This window comes from Dreissena polymorpha, chromosome 11, assembly GCF_020536995.1.
Source record: "Dreissena polymorpha isolate Duluth1 chromosome 11, UMN_Dpol_1.0, whole genome shotgun sequence".
Taxonomy (NCBI): domain Eukaryota; kingdom Metazoa; phylum Mollusca; class Bivalvia; order Myida; family Dreissenidae; genus Dreissena; species Dreissena polymorpha.
This window is the reverse complement of record NC_068365.1, coordinates 62,784,637-62,808,315: the sequence shown is the minus strand read 5'-3', so window position 1 is coordinate 62,808,315 and position 23,679 is coordinate 62,784,637. Positions and strand designations below refer to the sequence as shown.

Below are 23,679 nucleotides of genomic sequence, written 5' to 3'. Positions count from 1 at the left end.
ACAAGATTCATTTAAATGAATTGACGCATACACTTATGCGGCATATCCAAACATTTACAGGAATAGTAACGCTACTCTCAACGCTCACTGCCAGCTACCCGTCTAGCACGTACGTCCTGAACGCATTTGTGGAGGACGCCGAGTCGTGTCAATATTACTCAGTGTGTCCATTGACCTTGCACGTGACCTACGTGAACCACGTAAGTAAAGACAGTTTGTCTATTGACGTTACACGTAACCTACGTGAACCACATAAGTAAAGAAAGTGTGTCCATTGACGTTACACGTGACCTACGTGAACCACGTAAGTAAAGAAGATTTGTCCATGGACGTTACACGTGACCTGCGTATACCACATGATTGCATTGGATTTATGCATTGACGTAGCACGTGAAAGACGTGAAACATATAAGTAAATGATTTTTTTTCCATTTTGGTTACACTTTAGTCTCTGTAAGTTACACAACAAATACGTAAATAAAGTCAGTAAATATGATTTTTGCCTAATAAAATATTTTGTAAGTGTGCACAATGTTTATGATTATTGACTAGGTTAACACAATTGAAGTTGAGCATGTGAATGTAGTACATGTCTTTAGAATCATGCTGTTTTGTAATGTACGGATTGCCATGCATAGAAATGTTGTAAGGTTAAGATTTGTTGAAAGCTTGGACTGTGCGCTTATATGGGATGATTTAAGGGGCTAGTTTAGGGACTGGCGCATTGTTTGAAAAGTGTCGGTAGAGGACACTTGTGTGTATCATTTGTGTACGTTTAATAAGCAATAAATATTTGGCAATACTGTTGTAATTTTATGATTTCATTTTATTTAGGCGCTGAAAATTAGTAACTCTGTGACGACAACAGCTATACATGAAGATGAAGCCAAATCCCTCACATTGTTCACCATAGAAACGAGTGATCTTAACGATGACGACGACGTCACATGTGCAATGACAAACCCTTCAGTCAACAAACCATTCTATGTTACGGAAACATTTTCTGCCTCGCAAGGTAAGTGTCCAAATGGAACAACGAAATAAACATTCATAACCAATCTTTTTTTAGTGTATTGTCACAGTATGCACCTTCAACACACCGTGCAATCGACTAACGCATCGGCTGAGGTTTATTACAAGTCGGGTAAAAGCAGAGTGTAAGTATTTCCCTATTATTTATATTTTACGTATTGAATTGAGCAGATTTGCATGTGTTCTTTGAGAGCCTAAGTAAGAATGACTTTGTGAAAGTAATCCTTACCGTCCTAGCTGCTTACTTTTAAAGAAATCCGTTAGAATTTGGTCAAAAATTAAACAAAATTCACCACTTTCTCTACATCGGCTGCTCAAAATATCTGATAATTCTATCGAATATGGTCAATGAGTAACGTCCACATCTCATCATGCCAATTTTATTTGCCTCAGCCGATGGCTTGAGCATAATTTTATTTCCGCAGCCGATGTCATGACCATCTAATAAGTGGCCGCGGCGGTTGTCTTGAGCCGTTTTTCAATCCCCACTCGAATTTAAACGTTGATAAAAATGTTGTGTGTTTATGTGGGATACTGTAATTTGGAATAACCGAAGAGAAACTATTCAATATTTCAATAAAGTCTTGTTCATATTTATCTTTGATCTTAATCCTGCGTAATTAGAGTTTGATAGAGAAAGTGGTGAATTTCGTTTGATTTTTGACCACATTCTAACGGATTTCTTTAAAGGTAAGCAGCTAGGAAGGTAAGGATTACGTTCACAAAGTCATTCTAACTTAGGCTCTCAAAGAACACACGCAAATCTGCTCAATTCAATACGTAAAATATAAAGAATAGGAAAATACTTACACTCCGCTTTTACACGACATGTATATAGTACCGCAGCCGATGGATAAACCGCAGCCGATGCGTTAGTCGATTGCACGGTGTGTTCAAATGGTACTTAAAAAGTATGACTAAAAATGGACGATATTAGTTGGCGGCAACCTCTCCCTTTGAAAAGTATGCACAAATTTGATTGGCTGACTAACTCGTGGCCACGAGTTAGCTAAAATTCTCTCCTCTTTTCTTTAAGGCACCCTTCCTTTATTTACTGCACCGCTCTTTCTAAAGTGCACCACTTTTTTATTTAGTTTTGCACTCCTCTTTTTTCTATCTCGTGACCTCGACTTAGTAACTCGAGGCCACGACATAGTAAGTCGTGGCCACGAGATAGAAAAAAGAGGAGTGTAATTTAAAAAAGAGGAGGGAATGTCACCTCTATGCCAGCGTACAATACAGCCTGGTTGTATCTAAAACTTGTTTTAGGATGTTGATAAAATAATAGCTGAAACGTAAAATAGTTATATTATATTATGCACCACCGTTATCAGCACCACGTGCTAATCAGGTATCTGCGACATTATGGACTTTACATAACGTGATATCAAAAACACCGCTTTTATTATCTTTTTCCAACATATGCGACTACGCTACAGTTGAAGGTTTGACGCGTACAGAGAGCATTGCTTTAAGTTTCTGATTCTTCATTAAATATTTATCATGTTTGCGCAATATAACCTTCACTACTTGTTTAGGCTAGTTTGTGGTTTTGCTAACAATTTTCTATTCTTCTTTTACCGTAGTCTTTGTACGTTATTTATTTGTATAACAATGCCTGAAATCTTATAAAGCGTTTGTGTGGTTGTTTAGTCGCATTACCTAACGTGTACGTGTATACTATATGTATAGTTCCGCTTTTGTGGAACGTGCTAACGACTTACTAAGTTTACTAAGTTTACTTTTAACGTTAAAGTGTACGTGATCAAGAACTACATTGCTGGAACGGATGTTACTAAGAAACTGTCTTCTGCCAAGACGGTCTACACTCTTGACGTCAATTGCACGGACCGATACGGTGCGGGAGAAGTGAAAACGTTCACTATCAATGTTGCGCTGAACCAACCACCAGTACTTCAGCAGCTCCACGGTAATAGGAATTGTTAAATGAAAACATGTAGTGTTCTTAACTAGTCAATTAAGCATTTTAATTCCAAAGAAGTTTCAACGTTTGACAAACTTACACAAAAAGGGAAAACAATCGGCCCTTGTATTGTTATAAATATCGCTACACGTGTTTCATGGGAATACTTGTCTAAATGCAAGTATTTTTCAAATTGGTTTAACTAATGTTGTGAATGCAGTTATTTGAGATTCATTTCAAAAATCATATGTGTTATTAGTTTAAAGTGAGCATATTCGATTTTATCGCAATTTTGTCAATCTTTTCATCACATCTTAAAACACGAAGTGCATAGGGACAGACCAAGATAAATACAATACATTGTATATTATATATTCTAAAACGGTACCAGATATTTGATGTATGACATATTTGACAACAATGTTTTTCACGTCTACTGACACGTTATAGTGTGAAGAACAAACATGTATCAGTGTGTCTAATGAAAAATACTGCAATGAAAAAAAAGGGAAATCCCAAAAGTAATAACAGTCTATGTATCATTAAGTAGTTGTTGGCCGTTAAAACAAACAGCATTTTCTTTTAAACTCATGCCTAATTTCGTAAATGTATTGGAACTAGTCTTGCCTAAGTTATATCGTAGGATTTGATGCAAAATATTTGGATTCCTCTTACGCCTTATGTAGCACCACTGTATATACATGTACTTGATTGAAATCAATTAAATCAAGCTTGACTTAATACTGATCGACACACGTTTAGATATTTTCCCTTGATATCTTTATATTTCTTTAAAGTGACATAAAATGATTTAAACGCGTACCTCGTAGTCATCAAAATTATGAATCTCTATTATGACTGATAACGATTATCAGAAGGACGATTATCTGACCTACTTTCGCTTTCACTTTTCACTCGTAAAATAAGTGCTACCCACAATTCCTTTCGCGTTAGTACAGAGGTCAATATGACCGGTGTGTACGCAGTGACCTTAGCCAATACTTGGACCACGTGACTTTCAGGCATGGTCTCTCGCAGTGTTGATCAGTCGTCGATGTTCAGTGGAAGCACGCTGATTACGGAACAAGCGCTCGACGCGGAAGGTGATACCCTGACGTACACTTGTTATGTGAACAACTCCAATGTACCGCTGAAATGCTTCGTCGGTAAATTGCTTATCATTTCCACTTTCTTTCTATGGATATTAACCCATTTATGCCTAGCGTCTAGAAAAAAGCCTAACTTAAAGGAATTTCTGTAAGAAATATTCTAAATATAGAAATAAATACTCTAGACATCCCTAATTTTGCAAATAAATTGATCCAATTTAGAAGGATGGGAGAGTCCACTAGGCATAAATGGGTTAATATACTGTTCATCGATGTGGATTGACTCATACGACGCGTTCTTCAATCCAAAGGAAGGAATCCTATTATTACAAACCTTTCAACTGTAAATTTCTGTTAAGCAGTATTGTTGTTCAGCTATTTGCAATTTATTTCCCACAGTTAGTTTCTCATCAAATGACTTCAAAACGACCATATTATTATATAATAAACACAAATTAAATTGTAGGTAAAACAATCCTCGATACAATACTCATAAACGTTTGGCTTCCCAATATTGAGTCTTTAATTTCAGAATCGGACACCCTCCTGGTTAAGCTACGGCGTAACGTCAGCATTTCCGGGGAAAACGGAGCTGTATACAGCATGCAAGTTTGTGTTGGTGACGCTAAACATCCCCTTGCTGATTGCGGGACCCTTCAATTGACCTTCACAAGTAATGAAGCAAATTTTAATTGTAATAATTGGTGAATGTCAGACATTTAATTTACCCCATCATCAGACGTGTATTGTCGAAATAAACCACTGTGGAATATATTTTCCTTTTATTCGGCAATGCTGAAATATAGCTGTCACGCGGGGCGGAAGATGGTCATATTACTCGGAATCAATTTTTAGGGAAAAAAAGTAATCATTTTTAGTAAAATCGAATCAGATTCAACAAAACAAACAATTTGATGCTAAGGTGTAATATATTTTAGACACAAAATGCAACACAAAAAGCAAAAAACATTATTTACAAATATTAAGTGTGCGTACTCATGACGTCATTATTTACACGTCAAACGACAAAAGTAATATTCTTTCCCGCTAAAGCTGCAGTTGTTTAGTATTTAGTTTTCATTATTTTTTTCAAATCGGTGACGTAGAGGTATGATAAACAGAAAAACAGGTTAGTTACTGATCTTTTTGTAATATATTAGGCTCGGCACGAATGAAACAATAAAAGAATGTTTACTTAAAATAACTTTGGGGTGTTCCGTGTAGTTCTATTTCCCTATTCTATTTTCAGATTTTAAAAGAAATAATTTACGACTAAGAAAATTGATGGGATAAATCGAATACAAGGTCGGTGCCGAATAAAGCGAAGTTTATTTTGCGTGGCCCGAAAATCTGAACCACTCGCCAAGGCTCGTAGTTCAGATTTTCTAAGCCTCGTAAAATAAATTTCGCTTTATTCGGCAACGACTTAGTATTCTATATATATATTTAAAAAGCGCAAGGCAATTGATAATAAAGTTGTTTAAATAAAAGCATCCTTATTGGGCATACGATTGTAAAGAAATATATGTAATACTAAACATTCTTTTTTCTATAAGTGTTTCGTTTGCAATTTCTTAACTGCGTGTGTTGTGCTTAGTTCGGAAATGTTTTTACAAAAGGTCGTAACATTGTCTCCTAACGCTATATGCAGCCATCGGAAGGTGAGAAACCATGGTTTATCACCTGAAATTTTTAGCATTTTTTTAGATTGATTTTTGTATCATATGAATCATATTTCGTATTATCCCTTGTATGTTCGTATGCATGTTTCAAAATATATACTTGCGTTATGTAACTGAAGACCACATTGGAAAAGAAATTATTTCTTATTGTGAATTATTATGAAATAACGTTATTTTTATTATTATTATTATTATTATTATATAAACACGTGCACATTGTTACAGCACATCACTCCTACCCGTCCATCAGCAATCTTCCGGCGGAAGTCGAAGTACCGGAAGACGCTGCCATTGGCTACACGGTGTTCACAGCCACTGTGGCCGACGCAGACATTCCAGCTGAAGTCCATACGTTGTTCTTAAACAATACATCTGCTGACACCAAGGGCTATTTTGAATTAGATAGAAACGGTAAGTTTACACGTGGTTTTACACCCCTTTACTGCAATTATCTCGAAGATTAAGTGAGTGCGGACAGACACACTTTTATACGGATGTCAATACAAATAGTAGGGCTGGCGGAGGTATTATGCTTAACACATTAATTGTATGACATCCTTTGTTTCGTCTCTGCTTTACTCGAATATAAATGGGATGATATAGACTTACCTGTAATTCAAATTGACTTTTAGCCTCAGGCATTTATCATATTTATAGCGGGAACTATAACGCTGCTGAAGACGCTCGACTATGAGACCGAGAAGAGGTACACGTTGCGGCTGACAGTACAAGACCCTTACCTTGTCAATCCAGAGTTGTTCAAGCTGATTATCAACGTGAAGGACGTGAATGAGCAGAACTACTTGACGGCGAAGAATCGTAGCATCACTTTCAAGGAGACCGCGGTACGATAAAGTTAACTGACTATACAAAGTCGAAGTAAACCTTGTGGGAGTAGTAATATATTTAGTTGTGAAAGAAACTTTCATTATAAACATTCATGTTAGGTACTTGTTAATCTTCCATATTACTTTTTTATTCATATTGTTACAAATGTAAGCGCAAGACTTTTCCGCGACATCAGAATCGGATCTCGCGCATCTATATCTCTAGATTAATGATGTAACATTTTGGCACTTTTTGTTTTGAAGAAAGTTGGCCGAATCTTTCATGCGGGGCTGGAATGCACTGACCTAGATGAGAAAGATACCCAAACCATCACAATAGCCGGAGGCATCCATGCAGAATATTTTCAGTAAGTAAAATGTTATAAATAACAGAATAGTTGTTTCCGTAATATCAAACAGAAACGCTGTAAAAAGTACATGGAATAAACGCCATGTGAAGAATAACGGATTTTCTGCGTATATACTATTATTCAATATGATTAAATGTCAAGAGAAATGAACACTTTTCACACAAATGTTTAATTTACAGATATAACTCAACAAATAAAAAAATATACCTTGCCAAAGAATGGGACCTTGACGACAGCGTCGCAAATCTTCCTAGCACTACGACTTTAACCGTACGTTGCACGGACAACGCTATGCACACGTCTGACGTCGATATAGTTTTCAATATCGAGGACGTCAATGATCAGAAACCGTCATTTATACTTGACCCATCAATCAGCAACAATACTCTGTCAGACGGATCGGTTCCTATCAAGGTAAGAATCACGACGAATGAATTTGTCCAATTATTCAAGCCAACACCAATCAAACATTTGATGTATAGTATTGTATACTGCCGCTAGATTTACACACATTCATTTGTTCCGTACATTTAGAACTTTATGTATTGAAATTGGACATTTGATGTAAACGAAACCTCAATTTAAAAACAAAGATTGTTTTGTGTTGACACTTGTTACATTTTTTTAAGTATTTTTACACTGTTGACATGTTTATGAGCCCAACATAACATGATATCTCAACTATTAGATTGAATATTGAATGAATTTAAATGAAGTCGAGTATTTAAAAGAGATCAAACTGTGTTCATACATGTTCCGCTTATTGCGGTTTTTGTTCAAAGGCGTATAATCAAACGCACATTAACACATTCATGCTTAGCGTCCTGAAAAAAGGACATTGCAAACAGCGTAGACCCAGATGAGACGCCGCATGATGCGGCGTCTCATCCGGGTCTGCGCTGTTTGCTTAAAGAAATTTCTGTAAGAAATATTCTAAATATAGAAATAAATATACCAGACACCCCTACTTTTGGAAATAAATTGATCCAATTTAGAAGGATGGGAGAGTCCACTGGGCATAAATGGGTTAACACAGGTACATTGTAACAACAAGCAACACGTTCTGACAAAAATATTTTCCTTTTAATAGTAAAGTCGGATGCATATACCCCAATGTTTACCACTTAGTTTGTTCATTTGTATGCACATTTATTAAGGAATGTTGAGTTTAGTTTTTGTCAATAAGGTAACAAGTGATCCTGTTCAGCAGAATATAAAACATTTAATCTGTCTTAAAAACAAACTTTCAATTAATACACGGAATCAAGAAAAAGTTGGGTCTCGCCTCGCTGTGTTTCTTTAATAAAATATAATTCAAAACCTCACTTTCCCAATTTAAAGAAGCGTATTCGCAATATTTTGGCAATTATTTCGAAATGATGCCCACAAATATAAGTGTATTTTCTCTTTGAAATATCACAAACGCATGCCTTTGTAGAGATACAAACGTTTTGTTTACTTTTTCTGACAACTGTGTATGAAAGTAATATAATTTCCCATTATTTTTTTTAATTTCAACTGTAACGAATCCATTCTAAGAGTAATGAGGATAAATGCATTGGGCATATGAATTCACACTGGAAAATTTGTCTATTTTGTTAAACAGATTGACTCGTCAAAAGGTCCAAGTGAGCCTCTTTTAACAGTGACATGTGCAGATGACGAATCGGGTGACCACGGCGAATGCGCATTCAGTATCCTTGGCAACGGTCTAGGCAGACGATACTTCGAGTTGCGATCTGTGACGACCGCGGGGCGACGTAAACGAGCTGGAGTGAAAAATTCGGCCACATTGTATCTGAGGGAGGAGATGAAGTTGAATTACAACAAGAATTTTCAATTCTATGTCAAAGTTTGTGCATACGTTTCTTCATGAAAGATATATGCTTAGAATTTGATTTAATCAGAATCTATTTCATTTGTATATAGCTTTTGTGCGATTTGGCTTTAATTAAATATCAATTACCTTGTTGAATGGCTATTTGTCTTGACCATGCTACTTGACGCCATTGATAACGTTACTATAGACCATGCTACATCACGCTTCTGGACAAAATAAGTGTTATATTTGACACTCAAAAAAAGCATTTTTTCAAGATACAAAGGGCCATAACTCCGTTATTAACAGATTGTGCACAATGTCATTTGGCGTGAATCATCCTCGTATCCATTCATATACTCTACCAAGTTTCAATGTAATCCGCCAAAGCACTTCCAAGATATGGTTCCGGACACAAAAGTGCCGGACGGACGATAGGAATGACGGACGGAGAGTCGGACGGACGGATGGACAGAGAACGCCAAAACAATATCCCTCCGCCTATGGCGGAGGATAAAAGCGTACAACTAGGTCAATCTCGTACATATGGCCTCCATTCATTTGTTGCCAGATTACAGACGGCGGCTCGCCTCCCCAGTTCACCACCGTGATGTTGACAGCCAACTACACGGCTACGGTTAACCCTCCAAAGGCTGCAAATAGCACCACGTGCCCAGGGTCATCGGGCTGCACCACCCTCTATGCGATACTCGCCATAGAGCTGGCGATGGTTGCGGGTTTGAGCGTCCACGCCGTGTATGCCTGTTTCTTCTCCAACAAGAATAAGATGTAAGTTCAGAGCCAGTTATACTTGACTAATTTTTAAATATGTGTTTTTATTCTGAAAAATGGCCAAGTAGTTATAGTACGCAACGAATAAAGGAAATGAGCATACATTGATAATAACTAATTTAAGCATTAAATATGCAAGAATTGAAGAAAGATGTAATCTGTTGTGTTTATTTGTACAAGTATATACTCGTATTTATTAAGGCCAACTTGCTAAATTGGTGTTTAACTTAACACGATAATCGTACAATTGACGCATGTGTTGTAAGGTACTTGAGTATTGTTTTCAAGGTACTTCGATTACAACAAATTGTTTTAAAGTATTTTACTGTTCACAGCGACCACTTGCAAGAAGCCTTATCTAAAGACATAAACTGGAGAACAGCTTTCAAATCCAAACAGCAGATGACTACGTTCATGTACGGGAAAACCATTCCGGGGAAGCCACAACAAGGAAAGAGCTTTAATGGACAGAACACTGTTATGCCTGGCCCTAGCACTAGCAGCATGACTAGACGGGAGTACAGCATAAGTAGCAGCAGCAGCGAAACTAGTTCTGATGAAGATGAAAGGATACGTCCAGCACCTCGCCAAGTGCCTTCGCGATCACAGTTCAGGTAAATACCACTTCGTTAAGGGGCTCTTAGTATCAGTATATATAATCGAAGTATTTAAAGAAATTGTCTATCCCAATAGTTAGGCTTTAGTGAAAACTGGTTTTCCACAAATTACATAGGCCACAAACTATATTATGAATCTATGGGGTAATTTATTTGGTATTCAAATAAAAGAGCTCTTTAATCACTTGCCAATATGTGAATAGATGTATTCATGTGGCACAAGTTCATAGAACCATGAAATAGTGCTTTTATGTGAGAATACTTCGGAACACTGTCTATGTAAATCGTTGCCAAAAGTATGCCTTTCTTTTTTAAGACGGTGTTAATCCATATCTAATGTTATTATGAACATAGTTATTCAATATGTTTAGGTTGTTAATCTGATAACTAAATTACGTATATTATGTATAACAGTTTTGTTGTATAAACAGTTCATGGGTTTGTTTGTTGACGCAATGTTTATTTCTGGACTGAAAAGCCTATGTTTGATATAATTTCATGATTCTACTTACAATAGTTATAGGTGAATCTCAGACGATTGTCATGTTTCCATGTTAAGTATAATAACAATTAATAACATACATGGAACGTTATTATGATAAAGATATTAATATGTGTATTTATATAAGTATCAAAGACTTGTGGCAATTATATTAATACGATTAAAAAAAATCATTTTATTATATTTGACAACTTAAACTTTTGCCCCGATGCTATAATAGCATATAGTATCCTTTTATACATTATCATCGTGTCAGCAATATATATGAATCGCGTTCTGAGAAAACTGTACATAATGCATGCGCGTAAAGTGTCGTCCCAGATTAGCCTGTGCAATACGCACAGGCTCATCAGAAACGACACTTTCCGCCTAAACTTGATTTTCGGTAAAGAGGGGCGTCTTTGAAACTAAAAATACCATACACGCAGAAAATGTCGTCCCTGATTAGCCTGTGCGGACTGCACAGGCTAATCTGGGACGACACTTTTCGCACATGCATTAAGCCAAGTTTTCACAGAACGCGGCTCATATATTTTGAAGCCAAGTGTTTGTTAAGTTTTACCCAATATAACTGAACTAGCACAATCTATATAGAATGTTTCAGAAAAGTCGTTATTGTTGTAGGTTTTTAGGAGAGAGCGTTGCGTAGACGTGTTTCAAGGATAATGTTGAAAAAGATTTACAATCATTCTATCTTACTAACACTTATCATACTTATTTCAGGATGCAAGCACCACTCGGCCCCAATAGAGACCCCATGCAGATGAGACACGTTTATTCAAACAACACTCGTGCCAATCTGGTGAATGCAACCTCTGCGTCAGCTGCCCTGTTTCCGAGGGATAGCGCAACCGGCCTTCCCTCGCCGATCTATTCCTCGGATATGAGCTTTAGAAACTGAACAGGACTTGATTGAACTACGGACTTTAATCCTATTAATGCCTAGCGTCTAGACAAAAAGGCCTTTGCAAACAGCGTAGACCCAGATGAGACGCCGCATGATGCGGCGTCTCATCAGGGTCTGCGCTGTTTGCTTAAAGGAATTTCTGTAATAAATATTCTAAATATTGAAATATTTATACTAGACAGCACTGATTTTGGAAATAAATTGATCCAATTTAAAAGGATGGGAGAGTCAACTAGGCTTAAATGGGTTACAATCGCGTAAATTTATACATGAAGATATATGTAATATAATATAATTTGTACATAGAATCATTGCTCAAAATGTTATGTAAATGTGTAAGTTGAGAAGACAAGACATTGTGATTGATATAAATTTATGTAATCTTAAAAATATAAGCATTAACTATATTAATGATTCCATGATACATTTATAAGGTCGATTTTATTTTTAAACTTGATGATTTTCCATGCCGGTCGTATAAGTGTAGATGTAAATAAAATGTTTGTTTCAGTTTGATGTTATTTTATGTCATTTATATATTTATAGATTGTAAATTTATTTATTAATATTTTTAAGACAATAATGTTGCTAAGAAAAAATGCTGTAGCAGTATCAGACAATTAAACACGAGAAGAGTTAATGTATTGTTTAATTATTACAAATTAGTCTTTATTGTAAATAATGCACTTTTGCATAATGTTTTATTTGAAATCCTCCTTGTTTTTTTACTGTATTTCAATCACTTAAGTTTCTGTTTGTGTATTGTGTTAAGCTTTTAATAAAGAATATACACTTAACCTTTATTTTGACTAAACTGCATTTGTGAACCGTTCCTAAATACCGCGCTACTGATTAGGCAGATAACCACAATTTGATTTTATTGAATAACAACGCAACCTAGTGATCATATGAGACACGTTCAGAGAAAACTGGGCTTAATGCATGTGCGTAAAGTGTCGTCCCAGATTAGCTTGTGCAGTCCGCATGGGGTAATCAGGGACGACACTTTCCGCCTTAACTAGATTTTTGTGTAGAAGAGACTTCCTTTAAATGAAAAATAACATAAAAGCGGAAAGTGTCGTCCCTGATTAGCCTGTGCGAACTGCACAGGCTGATTTGGGACAACACTTTACGCACATGCATTAAACCCAGCTTTTTTCAAAACGCGTCTCATATGGTTTCTGTAATTGTTACCAATTGTCCTTGAGTTAATGAAAGCGAAACCCGTTTGGCATACAATAGATATTTCTATGTAGCAAATAAACTACGCGTTATCGTCATTGTTCTACAAATAACACACTGACCCGCTACCCTACATTGTGAGGTCATGCAAAACTTCATATTGCCCTTACCATTGTGTTTTGATTGTTTTACTCTTACACAAACAAACAACGTAAATAGAGAATAATAGGTTGTTGACGTGGATGGAGAATGGTTATCTGGCAAGCCGGAGGAATGTTCGGCTCACCCGATAAGATCCTCAGACGAGCCAGATAACCAATCTCCATCCACGTCACCAACCTATTATTCTATTTATCCTGTCACAATTACAACATTCGTTGAAATGTTTCTAATATATCTAGTTTTACAGTATTTTGTGTTTAAATATTTAATATGGGAAAAACCACGCGTGGACAAAAACATTATAATGTCACGTCATACAAAGCGCTTAGACTAGCTCCCATCTTGTTAAACAACACAGAAATCGAATAAATCGTTATAAGTTCAAAATACAAAGACAAAATTATGCTGTTTAAAGAAAATTGTTTAAACAAACAGTACTTTACATGTATGTGGTATTTTTTAATAGAAAAAAAAAAAAGTATATTTTATTAAAAGAAAATAGTAAAGGCATGCGCAAGCGCGGAGAGCAACTGACGGATATTCGAGGTCACGTGGTCAACTAGCCTAATATCTTTTGGGATATTAAGTTACCTGGTTATCGGGCTGATTTAAAGGCATGTGGCAGGATAAATAAGCGTATCTGGTTGACAGCATACCCCATAGTTGTGTTGCTTGATGCCTGCTACAAAGTATTAAACAAATTAATCAGCATTATTGATTCTTTCAAAAGTTAAATCAACACCTACATTTTGTCTACGTAAATAATGTTTTTTGTTAGTAAACTTATTTAGTCTGCCCGTATCATATTCTTTTGTCACGATTTGACACCATTACAATGCAACACAAAAAAACCGCGTTGCTAGTAGAATGGCATTGAAAAGAATTAAGTGACATGAATATTGTCCTCGACTGACTGTTCATTTTACGCTAAGTCGGTAAAGACAATTAATTTATATCGCATGAAGGACTAAATTATCTTAATCGATAGTTGAACTCAGTATACTAAGTCACTAAAGTCACTTAGTCAGGGAAACACCTGTTTTCGACTCGTCACAAAAAGATTTCGGCCGCGATCTATGAAAAGGGGGTTCAATGCATGTGCGTAAAGTGTCGTCCCAGATTAGCCTGAGCAGTCCGAATATTTTTTACCGAAATTCCTTTAAGCAAACAACGCAGACCCTGATGAGACGCCGCATCATGCGGTGTCTCATCTGGGTCTACGCTGTTTGCCAATGCTATTTTTTCCTTCGCTGGTCATAAATGGGTTAAGCTTGGTACTTTCCCGTCGCCAGACACGAATAAAAACAATTCTACTGCTGCGTTGGTAAAATTGTGAGGAGTCATGTTTTGCTCGGCGAATGTTAAGCGTGAAGATATCGTACATGTTTCTTATCGTATCTCGTATAGAAATAATGTGCTGGTATTATATTTCTGCACTCAACTCGCCAAATTAATATATTTTACGCCTACCTTTATGATAGTTGTGCTTTTACATTAAGATTATTTGATATTGCACCTTGATATCAAGAGCATACTTGAACAAAGTCATGTTACATAGTTTTATAATGTCATTCTAAAATATTTTTATTTGGGTTTCGCATTTGCTAACAGCCCAGCACAAAAGAGGATACGTCATTTGGTTTTGCATTTTTTACAAACATTCCAACACATTGTGCACTTCAGCTTGTCTGATATTTAGCAGTGACAACCAGAATAGGAAACCGCCATATGACCGTGTGCTTATTAATATCACAGTTGACATCGATTTTCTACCGAAAATTATTTTTGTTAGAATGTTAATCGTTTCGAAGACGCAACAAAGTAAATACTTATGCTCTGAATGATATGTGATGAACATCGTCGTGATAAAATGCTAACATACCATTTATTTCCATGGCGATGAACAAACGAATGATTAATACATTATGCGCCACGTGAGGGCATTTATCATATGGTCTTATGCAGGGTAAGTATATCTTCGTGCACATGTTTTCAGTTTGAATACACGTGAATGTAATGAGTATTTCATGTAAAAAAAGGGGGCCTTTTCAAGTTTTGGTAAATTGACAAAATAAAAAAAAAAGTTACGGATTTGCAAATTTTCGTTTTCGTTGTGATATTTCTGAGGAAATAGTAATACTGAACATTTACCATGCTCTAAAATATCCATTATATGCATCTTTTGGCGATTTGAAAACCTGAAAATTATAAAGCGTTGCAACGCGAAACGATTGAATAATTTGGAAAGTTCTGTTGTTGTCGCTATATTTTGGGAAACTACAAGGATTGTTTATATAGGTAAAAAATACATACGCTGATAGCATGAGCACAGATGGTCGAATGGTCTAAGCGGGGGACTTTTTACTCCAGGACGCTAGGGGTCAGTGGTTCGAGCCCTGTTGAAGGTTATTTTTTAATATTTTTTTTTATTGTAGTCTTTTGTTTTTATTGGAGATTTTTAAGGTCCAATGTTTAAATTTATCAATATAAAGCATTTAATGACAAGCCTCAATGCATGCAAAAATCTGTGAAAAGGCCCCTTATGTGTAGTGTATGTTTGGAGACAGACAGTTATAACAGTTAAAATAAATTCATGCTTATTGTTGGTGTTCGGTTATATATAAAAAGCGAATAGGAGCAAGAATTTCTCTCCTGTTAATTTTTTTGGACTTTCTTCGTGTGTTTTTCTGCAACAACAGCATATATACGTGAATACAAAGCATAGAACATGTGATACGTACTATTTATTGATGAATAAACTGTCCTAACACGAATGAAACATTGTTTACACACATATGCAATACGTTACATTAAAAAAAATCAAGCGACTTAAAGGTGAAAAAAGCAAGTACAACAAGTTTAAAGTGGCTTACATTATAATCATTAAGAAAGTAATGTTCAATATATTAGCTTAACATCATTTAATCTTTTTGTTAGACATTTCTGTTTTATTGCATGTATGTCCACATTTTCGACTCCAAACCATATGTAAAAAGTTGTAATATGTTACATAAAACAATTGTTTGCATAAAAAATGAAGATGTACAAACAACACTAGTTCAAAGCTATGAAAATTGTACGCGTGAATGCAGTGTATGCCGTTGACCTATTTATGCCTAGCGTCTAGACTTAAAGGGCTTGGCAAACAGCGAAGACCCAGATGAGGCGCCGCATTATGCAGAAATTTTAGTCAGATTTTTAATCGAGTCCTTCTGATATTCTAAAACTCATATCCGAAGTATAGATAGGAGCAGGAAGGCCGGTTCCGCTATCCGTGTTGGATAACGACGAGGATGCTTTCACCAGATTGGCACCAGTCACAGGATCACGTGACTGTGAGAACGATTGGCTCCTGCGGGTGTTGGAGTTTTCCGCACGTCTGCCGGAAAGGAAAGTGTTGCTTGAAAAAATGTGTCGCATTAGCGCTGGGTCTCTTATTAGAGTTAAATGGTGCTTCAAACCTGACTAATAAATACAACTCAGATGCACTTCATATTGAAAGTTATCTCAAAAAAGAAAACGTAAACATGAAATAAAGCCTCTGCTGATGGGGCATATCGATGATATTTACGATATAGTATTTGCAATCTAAATAATGTAATTTATTGACTGATAAATATATTAGACTTTATGAATTAGCTGCTCAACACCAAGGTTTCATTTATATAAGCAGTGCATTGTGAAAAAGGGGTTTAATGCATGTGCGTCAAGTGACATCCCAGAGTAGCCTGTGCATGGGTTTGTTTGTTGACGCAATGTTTATTTATGGAATTGAAAAGCCTATATTAGATATAATTTCATGATTTTACTTACAATAGTTATAGGTGACTATCAAACGATTGTCTTGTTATCATGTTTAAATGTGCGCAAAGTGTCGTCCCAGATTAGCCTGTGCAGTCCATTCAGGCTAATTAGGGACGACACTTTCCGCCTAAACTTGATTTTCGGTAAGGAGGGACTTCCTTGAAACTAAAAATACCATAAAAGCGGAAAGTGTCGTCCCTGATTAGCGTGGTCGGACTGCACAGACTAATCTGGGACGACACTTTACGCATATGCATTAAGCCCAGTTTTCACAGAACGCGGCTCATATATTTTGAAGCAAAGTGTTTGTTAAGTTTTACCCAATATAACTGAACTAGCACAATCTATATAGCATGTTTCAGAAAAGTCGTTAATGTTGTAGAATTTAAGAAGAGATATTGTTTAGTAGACGTGTTTCAAGGATAATTTTGAAAAAGATTTACAATAATGCTAATTTAGTAAAATTTATCATACTTATTTCAGGATTCAAGCACCAATCGGCCCCAATAGAGACCCCACGCAAATAAGACACGTTTATTCAAACAACACTCGTGCAAATCTGGTGAATGCAATCTCTGCGTCAGCTGCCCTGTTTCCGAGGGATAGCGCAACCGGCCTACCTTCGCCGATCTATTCCTCGGATATGAGTTTTAAAAACTGACAAAGACTTGATTGAACTTCAGACTTTAAAATCGCGTAAATTTATACATGAAGATATATGTATTATTACATAATGTGAACATATAATTTTTGCTCAAAATGTTATGTAAATGTGTAAGTTGGGAAGAAAAGAGATTGTGACTGTTTGCGATACACATTTATGTAATCTTAATAAATATTAGCATTACATATATTTATGATTCCATACATTTATAAGGTCGATTTTATTTTTAAACTTGATGATTTTCCATGCCGGTCGTATAAGAGAAGATGTAAATACAATGTTTGTTTCAGTTTGATGTTATTTTGTGTCATTTATATATTTATAGATGTTAATTTATTTATTGATATTTTTAAGACAATTATGTTGCTAAGAAAAAATGCTGTAGCAGTATCAGACAATTAAACAAGAGAAGAGTTTATGTATTGTTTAATTATTTCAAATTCGCCTTTATTGTAAAAAAATGCACTTTTGCATAATGTTTTATTTGAAATTCTCCTTCTTGCTTTTTTACTGTATTTCAATCACTTAAGTTTCTGTTTGTGTATTGTGTAAAGTTTTTTAATAGAGAATATACACGTAACCTTTTTTTTGACTAAACTGAATTTGTGAACCGTTCCTTAATACCGTGCTACTGATCAGGCAGATAACCACAAGTTGATTTTATTGAATAACAGCGCAACCTAGTACTCATATGTATTCTGTATTTGTTGCCAGTTGTCATTGAGATAATGAAAGCGATACCCGTTTGTCATACAAAAATTATTTCTACAGCAAATAAATGACGCGTAATCGTCATTGTTCTACTAATAATGAATTGACCCGCTACCCTACATTGTGAAGTCATGCAAAACTTCATATTGCCCTTACCCTTGTTCTTTGATTGATTGTAAATAGGCGTTCAAGGTATCTGGTTGACCCGGTTTGACACCATTACAAGACAACACGTTATGATCGCGTTTCTGGTAGAATGGCACTGAAAAGAATTAAGTGACATGAATATTGACCTCGACTGACTGTTCATTTTACGCTGTGTCGGTGAAGACAATTAATTAATATTGCATGAAAAACTTTATTATCTTAATCGATAGTTGAACTCAGTATGCTAAGTCACTAAAGTCACTAAGTCAGGGACACCCCTTTTTCATTTTTTCACCTCGTCACAAAAAGATTTCGACCGAGCTCTGTGAAAAGGGGGTTTAATGCATATGCGTAAAGTGTCGTCCCAGACTAGCCTGTGCAGTCCGCACAGGCTACTCAGGGACGACACTTTCCGCCTCAACTGTATTTTTACTAAGAAGAGAATTTCTTTAAACGAAAAATATCTTAAAAGCGGAAAGTGTCGTCCCTGATTAGCCTGTGCGGACTGTAAACTCCCTTTTCTCAGAGTGCGGCCTATTTAAATGAGTATGTTTATAAATCAACCGAATTGTTTGACACACATATTTAAGAAGTGGTAAGCATAGCATTAAGACATTTTTGCATAATAAAGTACGCAGTTATTAAAACAAATTAATGACTATCAATGCATACACTATGTGTTCGGCTTCTTTTGTCTTTATATAACCATCGGTTTGAGACCGTGCGCTGACACATATATGCAATTTTTAAAGTTTGAAATATCATGAAAAGGGTTTTAACACCAATAGAAACATAAACATGCGTTTATTTGTTTAAAGGCGATTATGTATTTTTCTTGATATTTAACATAGCTTTCATTAGAAATATCCACACATTTCCCATTAAGAAAAACGGGGAAGAAAACACATGCATAAAACATTTGATTTCCTTAAAACGATCAAATATCTATATATAAGCGGTTATTATATGCTGCAATTGTAATTAACGTGATTTCGTACATATACTCATTAAAACAACATTCATTGAGAACAAAGAATTAAAAGATAAATATAAAAAACTGACAGCGAAAGCAGTTATTACAATGAGTCTAATGTTCACAATGAAATGTTCACTCAGTCATTTAATTGCACAGCGTTATACTTTTATGGTTTAACATGTCGTTGGCAATTACTCTGCTAAACATCGTCTTTGTCAAAATACAATTACAAAAGTCAATACATTTGTATATGTGTATATCAGTCCGTTGCGCAATCGGTATCGTCATTCTTCAAATAGTATAATTCTTATGGAACGCCATAACTGCCTTAACATGACAAATAATATTACAAAAACTATCTTTATCAGTATATGATGTTGATTTTAAATGAAATAATGTTACTTTGGCATTATACGTCAATAATAAATGATAGCATGCTGATTATTTAACATGATATGATGCTAACGGTCCATTATATAATGCTCTTTGTTCATTATATGATGCTCACTGTACACTATATAATGATTAGTGTCCATTATATGATGCTCATTGTACATTATATGATGCTCTCTCTTAATTATATGATGCTCACTCTTAATTATATGATGCTCACTTTCCATATGATGCTAAGTGTACGTTATATGATGCTCACTCTCCATTTTATGATGCTCACTCTCAATTATATGATGCTCACTCTCCATTATATGATGCTCACTCTCCATTGTATGATGCTCACTCTCAATTATATGATGCTCATTATATGATGCTCACTCTCCATTATATGATGCTCACTCTCCATTATATGATGCTCACTCTTAATTATATGATGCTCACTTTCCATATGATGCTAAGTGTACGTTATATGATGCTCACTCTCCATTTTATGATGCTCACTCTCAATTATATGATGCTCACTCTCAATTATATGATGCTCATTGTACATTATATGATGATCACTCTCCATTATATGATGCTCACTCTCCAGCATATGATGCTCACTCTCCATTATGTGATGCTCCCTCTCAATTATATGATGCTTATTGTACATTATATGATGCTTCCACTCAATTATATGATGCTCAATCTCCATTATATGATGCTCAATCTCCATTATATGATGCTCACTCTCCATTATACGATGTTCTCTCTCCATTATGTGATGCTCACTCTCCATTATATGATGCTCACTCTCCATTATATGATGCTCACTCTCCATTATATGATTCTCACTCTCCATTATATGATGCTCACTCTCCATTATATGATGATCACTCTCCATTATATGATGCTCACTCTCCATTATATGTTGCTCACTCTCAATTATGCGATGCTCACTTTCAATTATATGATGCTCATTGTGCATTATATGGTGCTCACTTTTCAGTATTTGATGCTAACTATTCAGTATATGAAGCTCACTCCCCATTATCTGATCTTCACTGTTCAATATATGATGTGCAAATTTCATTATACGATAATCTAACGTAGAACAAGTGTATTTCTCGGCAAAGTGAATCATTTACTGTACTAGTAGCGCGAACAAGCGCATGCTGTTTATCAAGCGTCTCAGATCTCCTATGTATAATACATAAATATATAAGGTGAGGATTCTATGTAGAAAAGATTAGTAGAAAAGAAACGTATTTTTAAATATTTCTAAACACCAATATAAATGTTGAATTGATCTAAGATTTAAATTCGCGGCATCATGTTTATATTAGCCGTCTAATGAACATGAGCATATCTGCACGGTTGCCTCCCTTTCTTGTTAGCTAACTAAAGAAGCATGGCCGTCCGCAAAACGGTCGAAAAGTGTTGAAAGAAATTGGCCTCCATGCACTGTAAGCATTTTTGTTAGCCAGGGAATCGAGTTTGAATCGTTGACACAATTGTCAGACAATGAACTCACCCACATGTATCTATCCTATCGATTAAAACTTTCACATCACCATGAACAATTTAGCCTTAACAATGAAAATTCATCAAAATGGAAATTAAAATAGCCTCCAGTCCCCCAATCATTTTTTTAATATTGGTCATCCTAAAATAGAATCTGAGCACTGCATAATAATAAATAATAAGCATACAATAAAGAACTAGCATCAGAATATAGCAAACGGACCAGACATCATAATCAATCATACATTGAACAATGGGCATCATATTATGGACAGTGAGCATCATATAATGGGCAATGATATTCATATAATGGACAATCGGCATAATATAATGGACTGTGACCATCGTATAATGAACAATGAGCATCGTATAATGGAGAGTGAGCATCATGTAATGGATGATAAGCATCGTATAATTGAGAGTAAGCATCTTAAAATTGAGATTGAGCATCATACAATTGAGAGTTAGAATCATATATTTGAGAGTGAGCATCATAAAATGGAGAGTGAGCATCATATAATGGAGAGTGAGCATCATATGATGGAGAGTGAGCATCATATAATTGAGAGTGAGAATCATATAATTGAGAGTGAGCATCATATAATTGAGAGTGAGCATCATATAATGGAGAGTGAAAATCATATAATGGAGAGTGAGCATCATATAATTGAGAGTGAGCAGCATATAATGGAAAATGGGCATCATATGCTGGAGAGTGAGCAACATATAATAGAGAGTGAGCATCATATAATGGACAATGAGCAACATATAATTGAGAGTGAGCATCATATAACGGACTATGAGCATCATATAATGGACAATGAGCAGCATATAATGGACAATAAGAATCATATAATGGACCATGAGCATCATATAATGGTAATATATCCTCATTCTATCGTTAATTAACAACGTTTAATGCCAAAGTAACATCATATAATATATATTCAACATCATATAATTATATATATAGAGTCATGAAATATACGATTTCATATTAAGGCAGCTATGGCGTTCCATAAGTCTTCCAAATGCACCGTAGTACTCGTATAATCGCGTTGAACCGACTAACAAGCGCAAACGTTCGTCGTTGCCAGTGCACAATAATTAAGTTCGTATATATTTTAATTTGCAATCATTCAGTTTTAGTTCTTGTCGAAACGGGTGACAAAGTAATGACACTTCCAACTGGAGCCCCTTTATAGCACTTTGAACATTCTCGATGACGGGGGAAATCTCCGCGAGATATTACTGGAAGGGAGAATAATTTGTTCCAAAAATAGTGCTATTTTATCCATTTCGACATGATACACAATGAGTGATGTTCGATTCAAATATAATTCTTTTGTATTTGATTTGTTTGTTTGTTCGGTTAATCTTTCTAAACAATATTTTGACCTACATGGATTATTATCGACAGCAATTAACCTATTTATGCCTAGTGGACTCTCCCGTCCTTCTAAATTGGATCAATTTATTTCCAAAATTAGGGATGTCATGTATATGTATTTCTATATTTAGAATATTTCTTACAGAAATTCCTTTAAGCAAACAGCGCAAACCCTGATGAGACGCCGCAACATGCGGCGTCTCATCTGGGTCTATACTGTTTGCCAAAACCTTTTTTCTAGACGCAAGGCATACATGGGTTAAGCTTGGTACTTTCCCGTCAATAGACACAAATAAAAACAATGCTACTGCCGCGTTGGTAAAATTGTGAGGAATCTTGTTTTGCTCGGCGAATGTTAAGCATGAAGATATCTTATCGTATGTTTCTTATCGTATCTCGTATAGAAATGATGTGCTGGTATGTCATTTTTACACTCAACTTGCCAAATTAATATATTTTACGCCTACCTTTATGATAGCCAGGCTGTGCTATTACATTTTAAAATTATTTGATATTGCACCCTGATGAGCATTATTATACAAAGTCATGTTATATAGTTTTATATTGGCATTCTAAAAATATTTTTTAATTGGGTTTCGCATTTGCAAATAGTCCAGGACAAAAGAGGATACATTATAAGGTTTTGCATTTTTTACAAACATTCCAGAAAATTGTGCTCTTTCAGCTTGTCTGATATTTAGCACTGACAGCCAGAATAGGCAACCGACGTTCTCATAAATTTCACAGTGACATCGATTTTCTATCGAAAATTATTGTTGTTAGAATATAAATCATTTCAAAGGCGCAATAAAGTAAAAACTTATGATCTGAATGATAGGGTAGGAACTTCGTCATGATAAATTGCTAACATACTATTTATCTCCATGGCGATAAACAAACGAATGATCAAAACATTTTGTGCCATGTGAGGGCATATGATATTATGCAGTATAAATTATCTCTACGTGCACATGTTTTCAGTTTGAATACACGTATGCGTAATGAGTATTTCATATATGTCGTATATGTAGTGTATGTTTGGAGATAGTTATTACAGTTAAAATAAGTTCATGCTTATTGTTGGTGTTCGGTTACATATAAAAAGTGAATAGGAGCAAGACTTTCTCTCCTGTAAAAATTCCTTGAGTTTCATCGTGTGTTA

At 35.5% G+C, this 23,679-nt stretch overlaps 1 protein-coding gene across 1 annotated transcript; it reads left to right on the top strand.

Annotated features, from left to right (window-relative positions):
- The first annotated feature begins 1,860 nt into the window (after nucleotides 1-1,860).
- Nucleotides 1,861-12,293, top strand: LOC127849892 (protocadherin gamma-A5-like). The gene is made up of 12 exons (XM_052382643.1): nucleotides 1,861-1,903; nucleotides 2,789-2,962; nucleotides 3,979-4,122; nucleotides 4,598-4,738; nucleotides 5,973-6,158; nucleotides 6,405-6,592; nucleotides 6,839-6,942; nucleotides 7,125-7,359; nucleotides 8,552-8,797; nucleotides 9,336-9,553; nucleotides 9,892-10,170; nucleotides 11,399-12,293. Exons 1-12 carry the CDS (start codon nucleotides 1,861-1,863, stop codon nucleotides 11,574-11,576), a joined length of 2,136 nt encoding a protein of 711 aa, XP_052238603.1. The 3' UTR covers nucleotides 11,577-12,293.
- The last annotated feature ends 11,386 nt before the right edge of the window (nucleotides 12,294-23,679 follow it).

Excerpts from the sequence above, each read along its gene's own strand:
- LOC127849892 (XM_052382643.1), top strand. The coding sequence starts at position 1,861 with ATGTATATAGTACCGCAGCCGATGGATAAACCGCAGCCGATGC. Across the intron at positions 6,943-7,124 it reads ATCCATGCAGAATATTTTCA|ATATAACTCAACAAATAAAA; the intron begins GTAAGTAAAATG and ends TTTAATTTACAG. Across the intron at positions 9,554-9,891 it reads TTCTCCAACAAGAATAAGAT|CGACCACTTGCAAGAAGCCT; the intron begins GTAAGTTCAGAG and ends TACTGTTCACAG.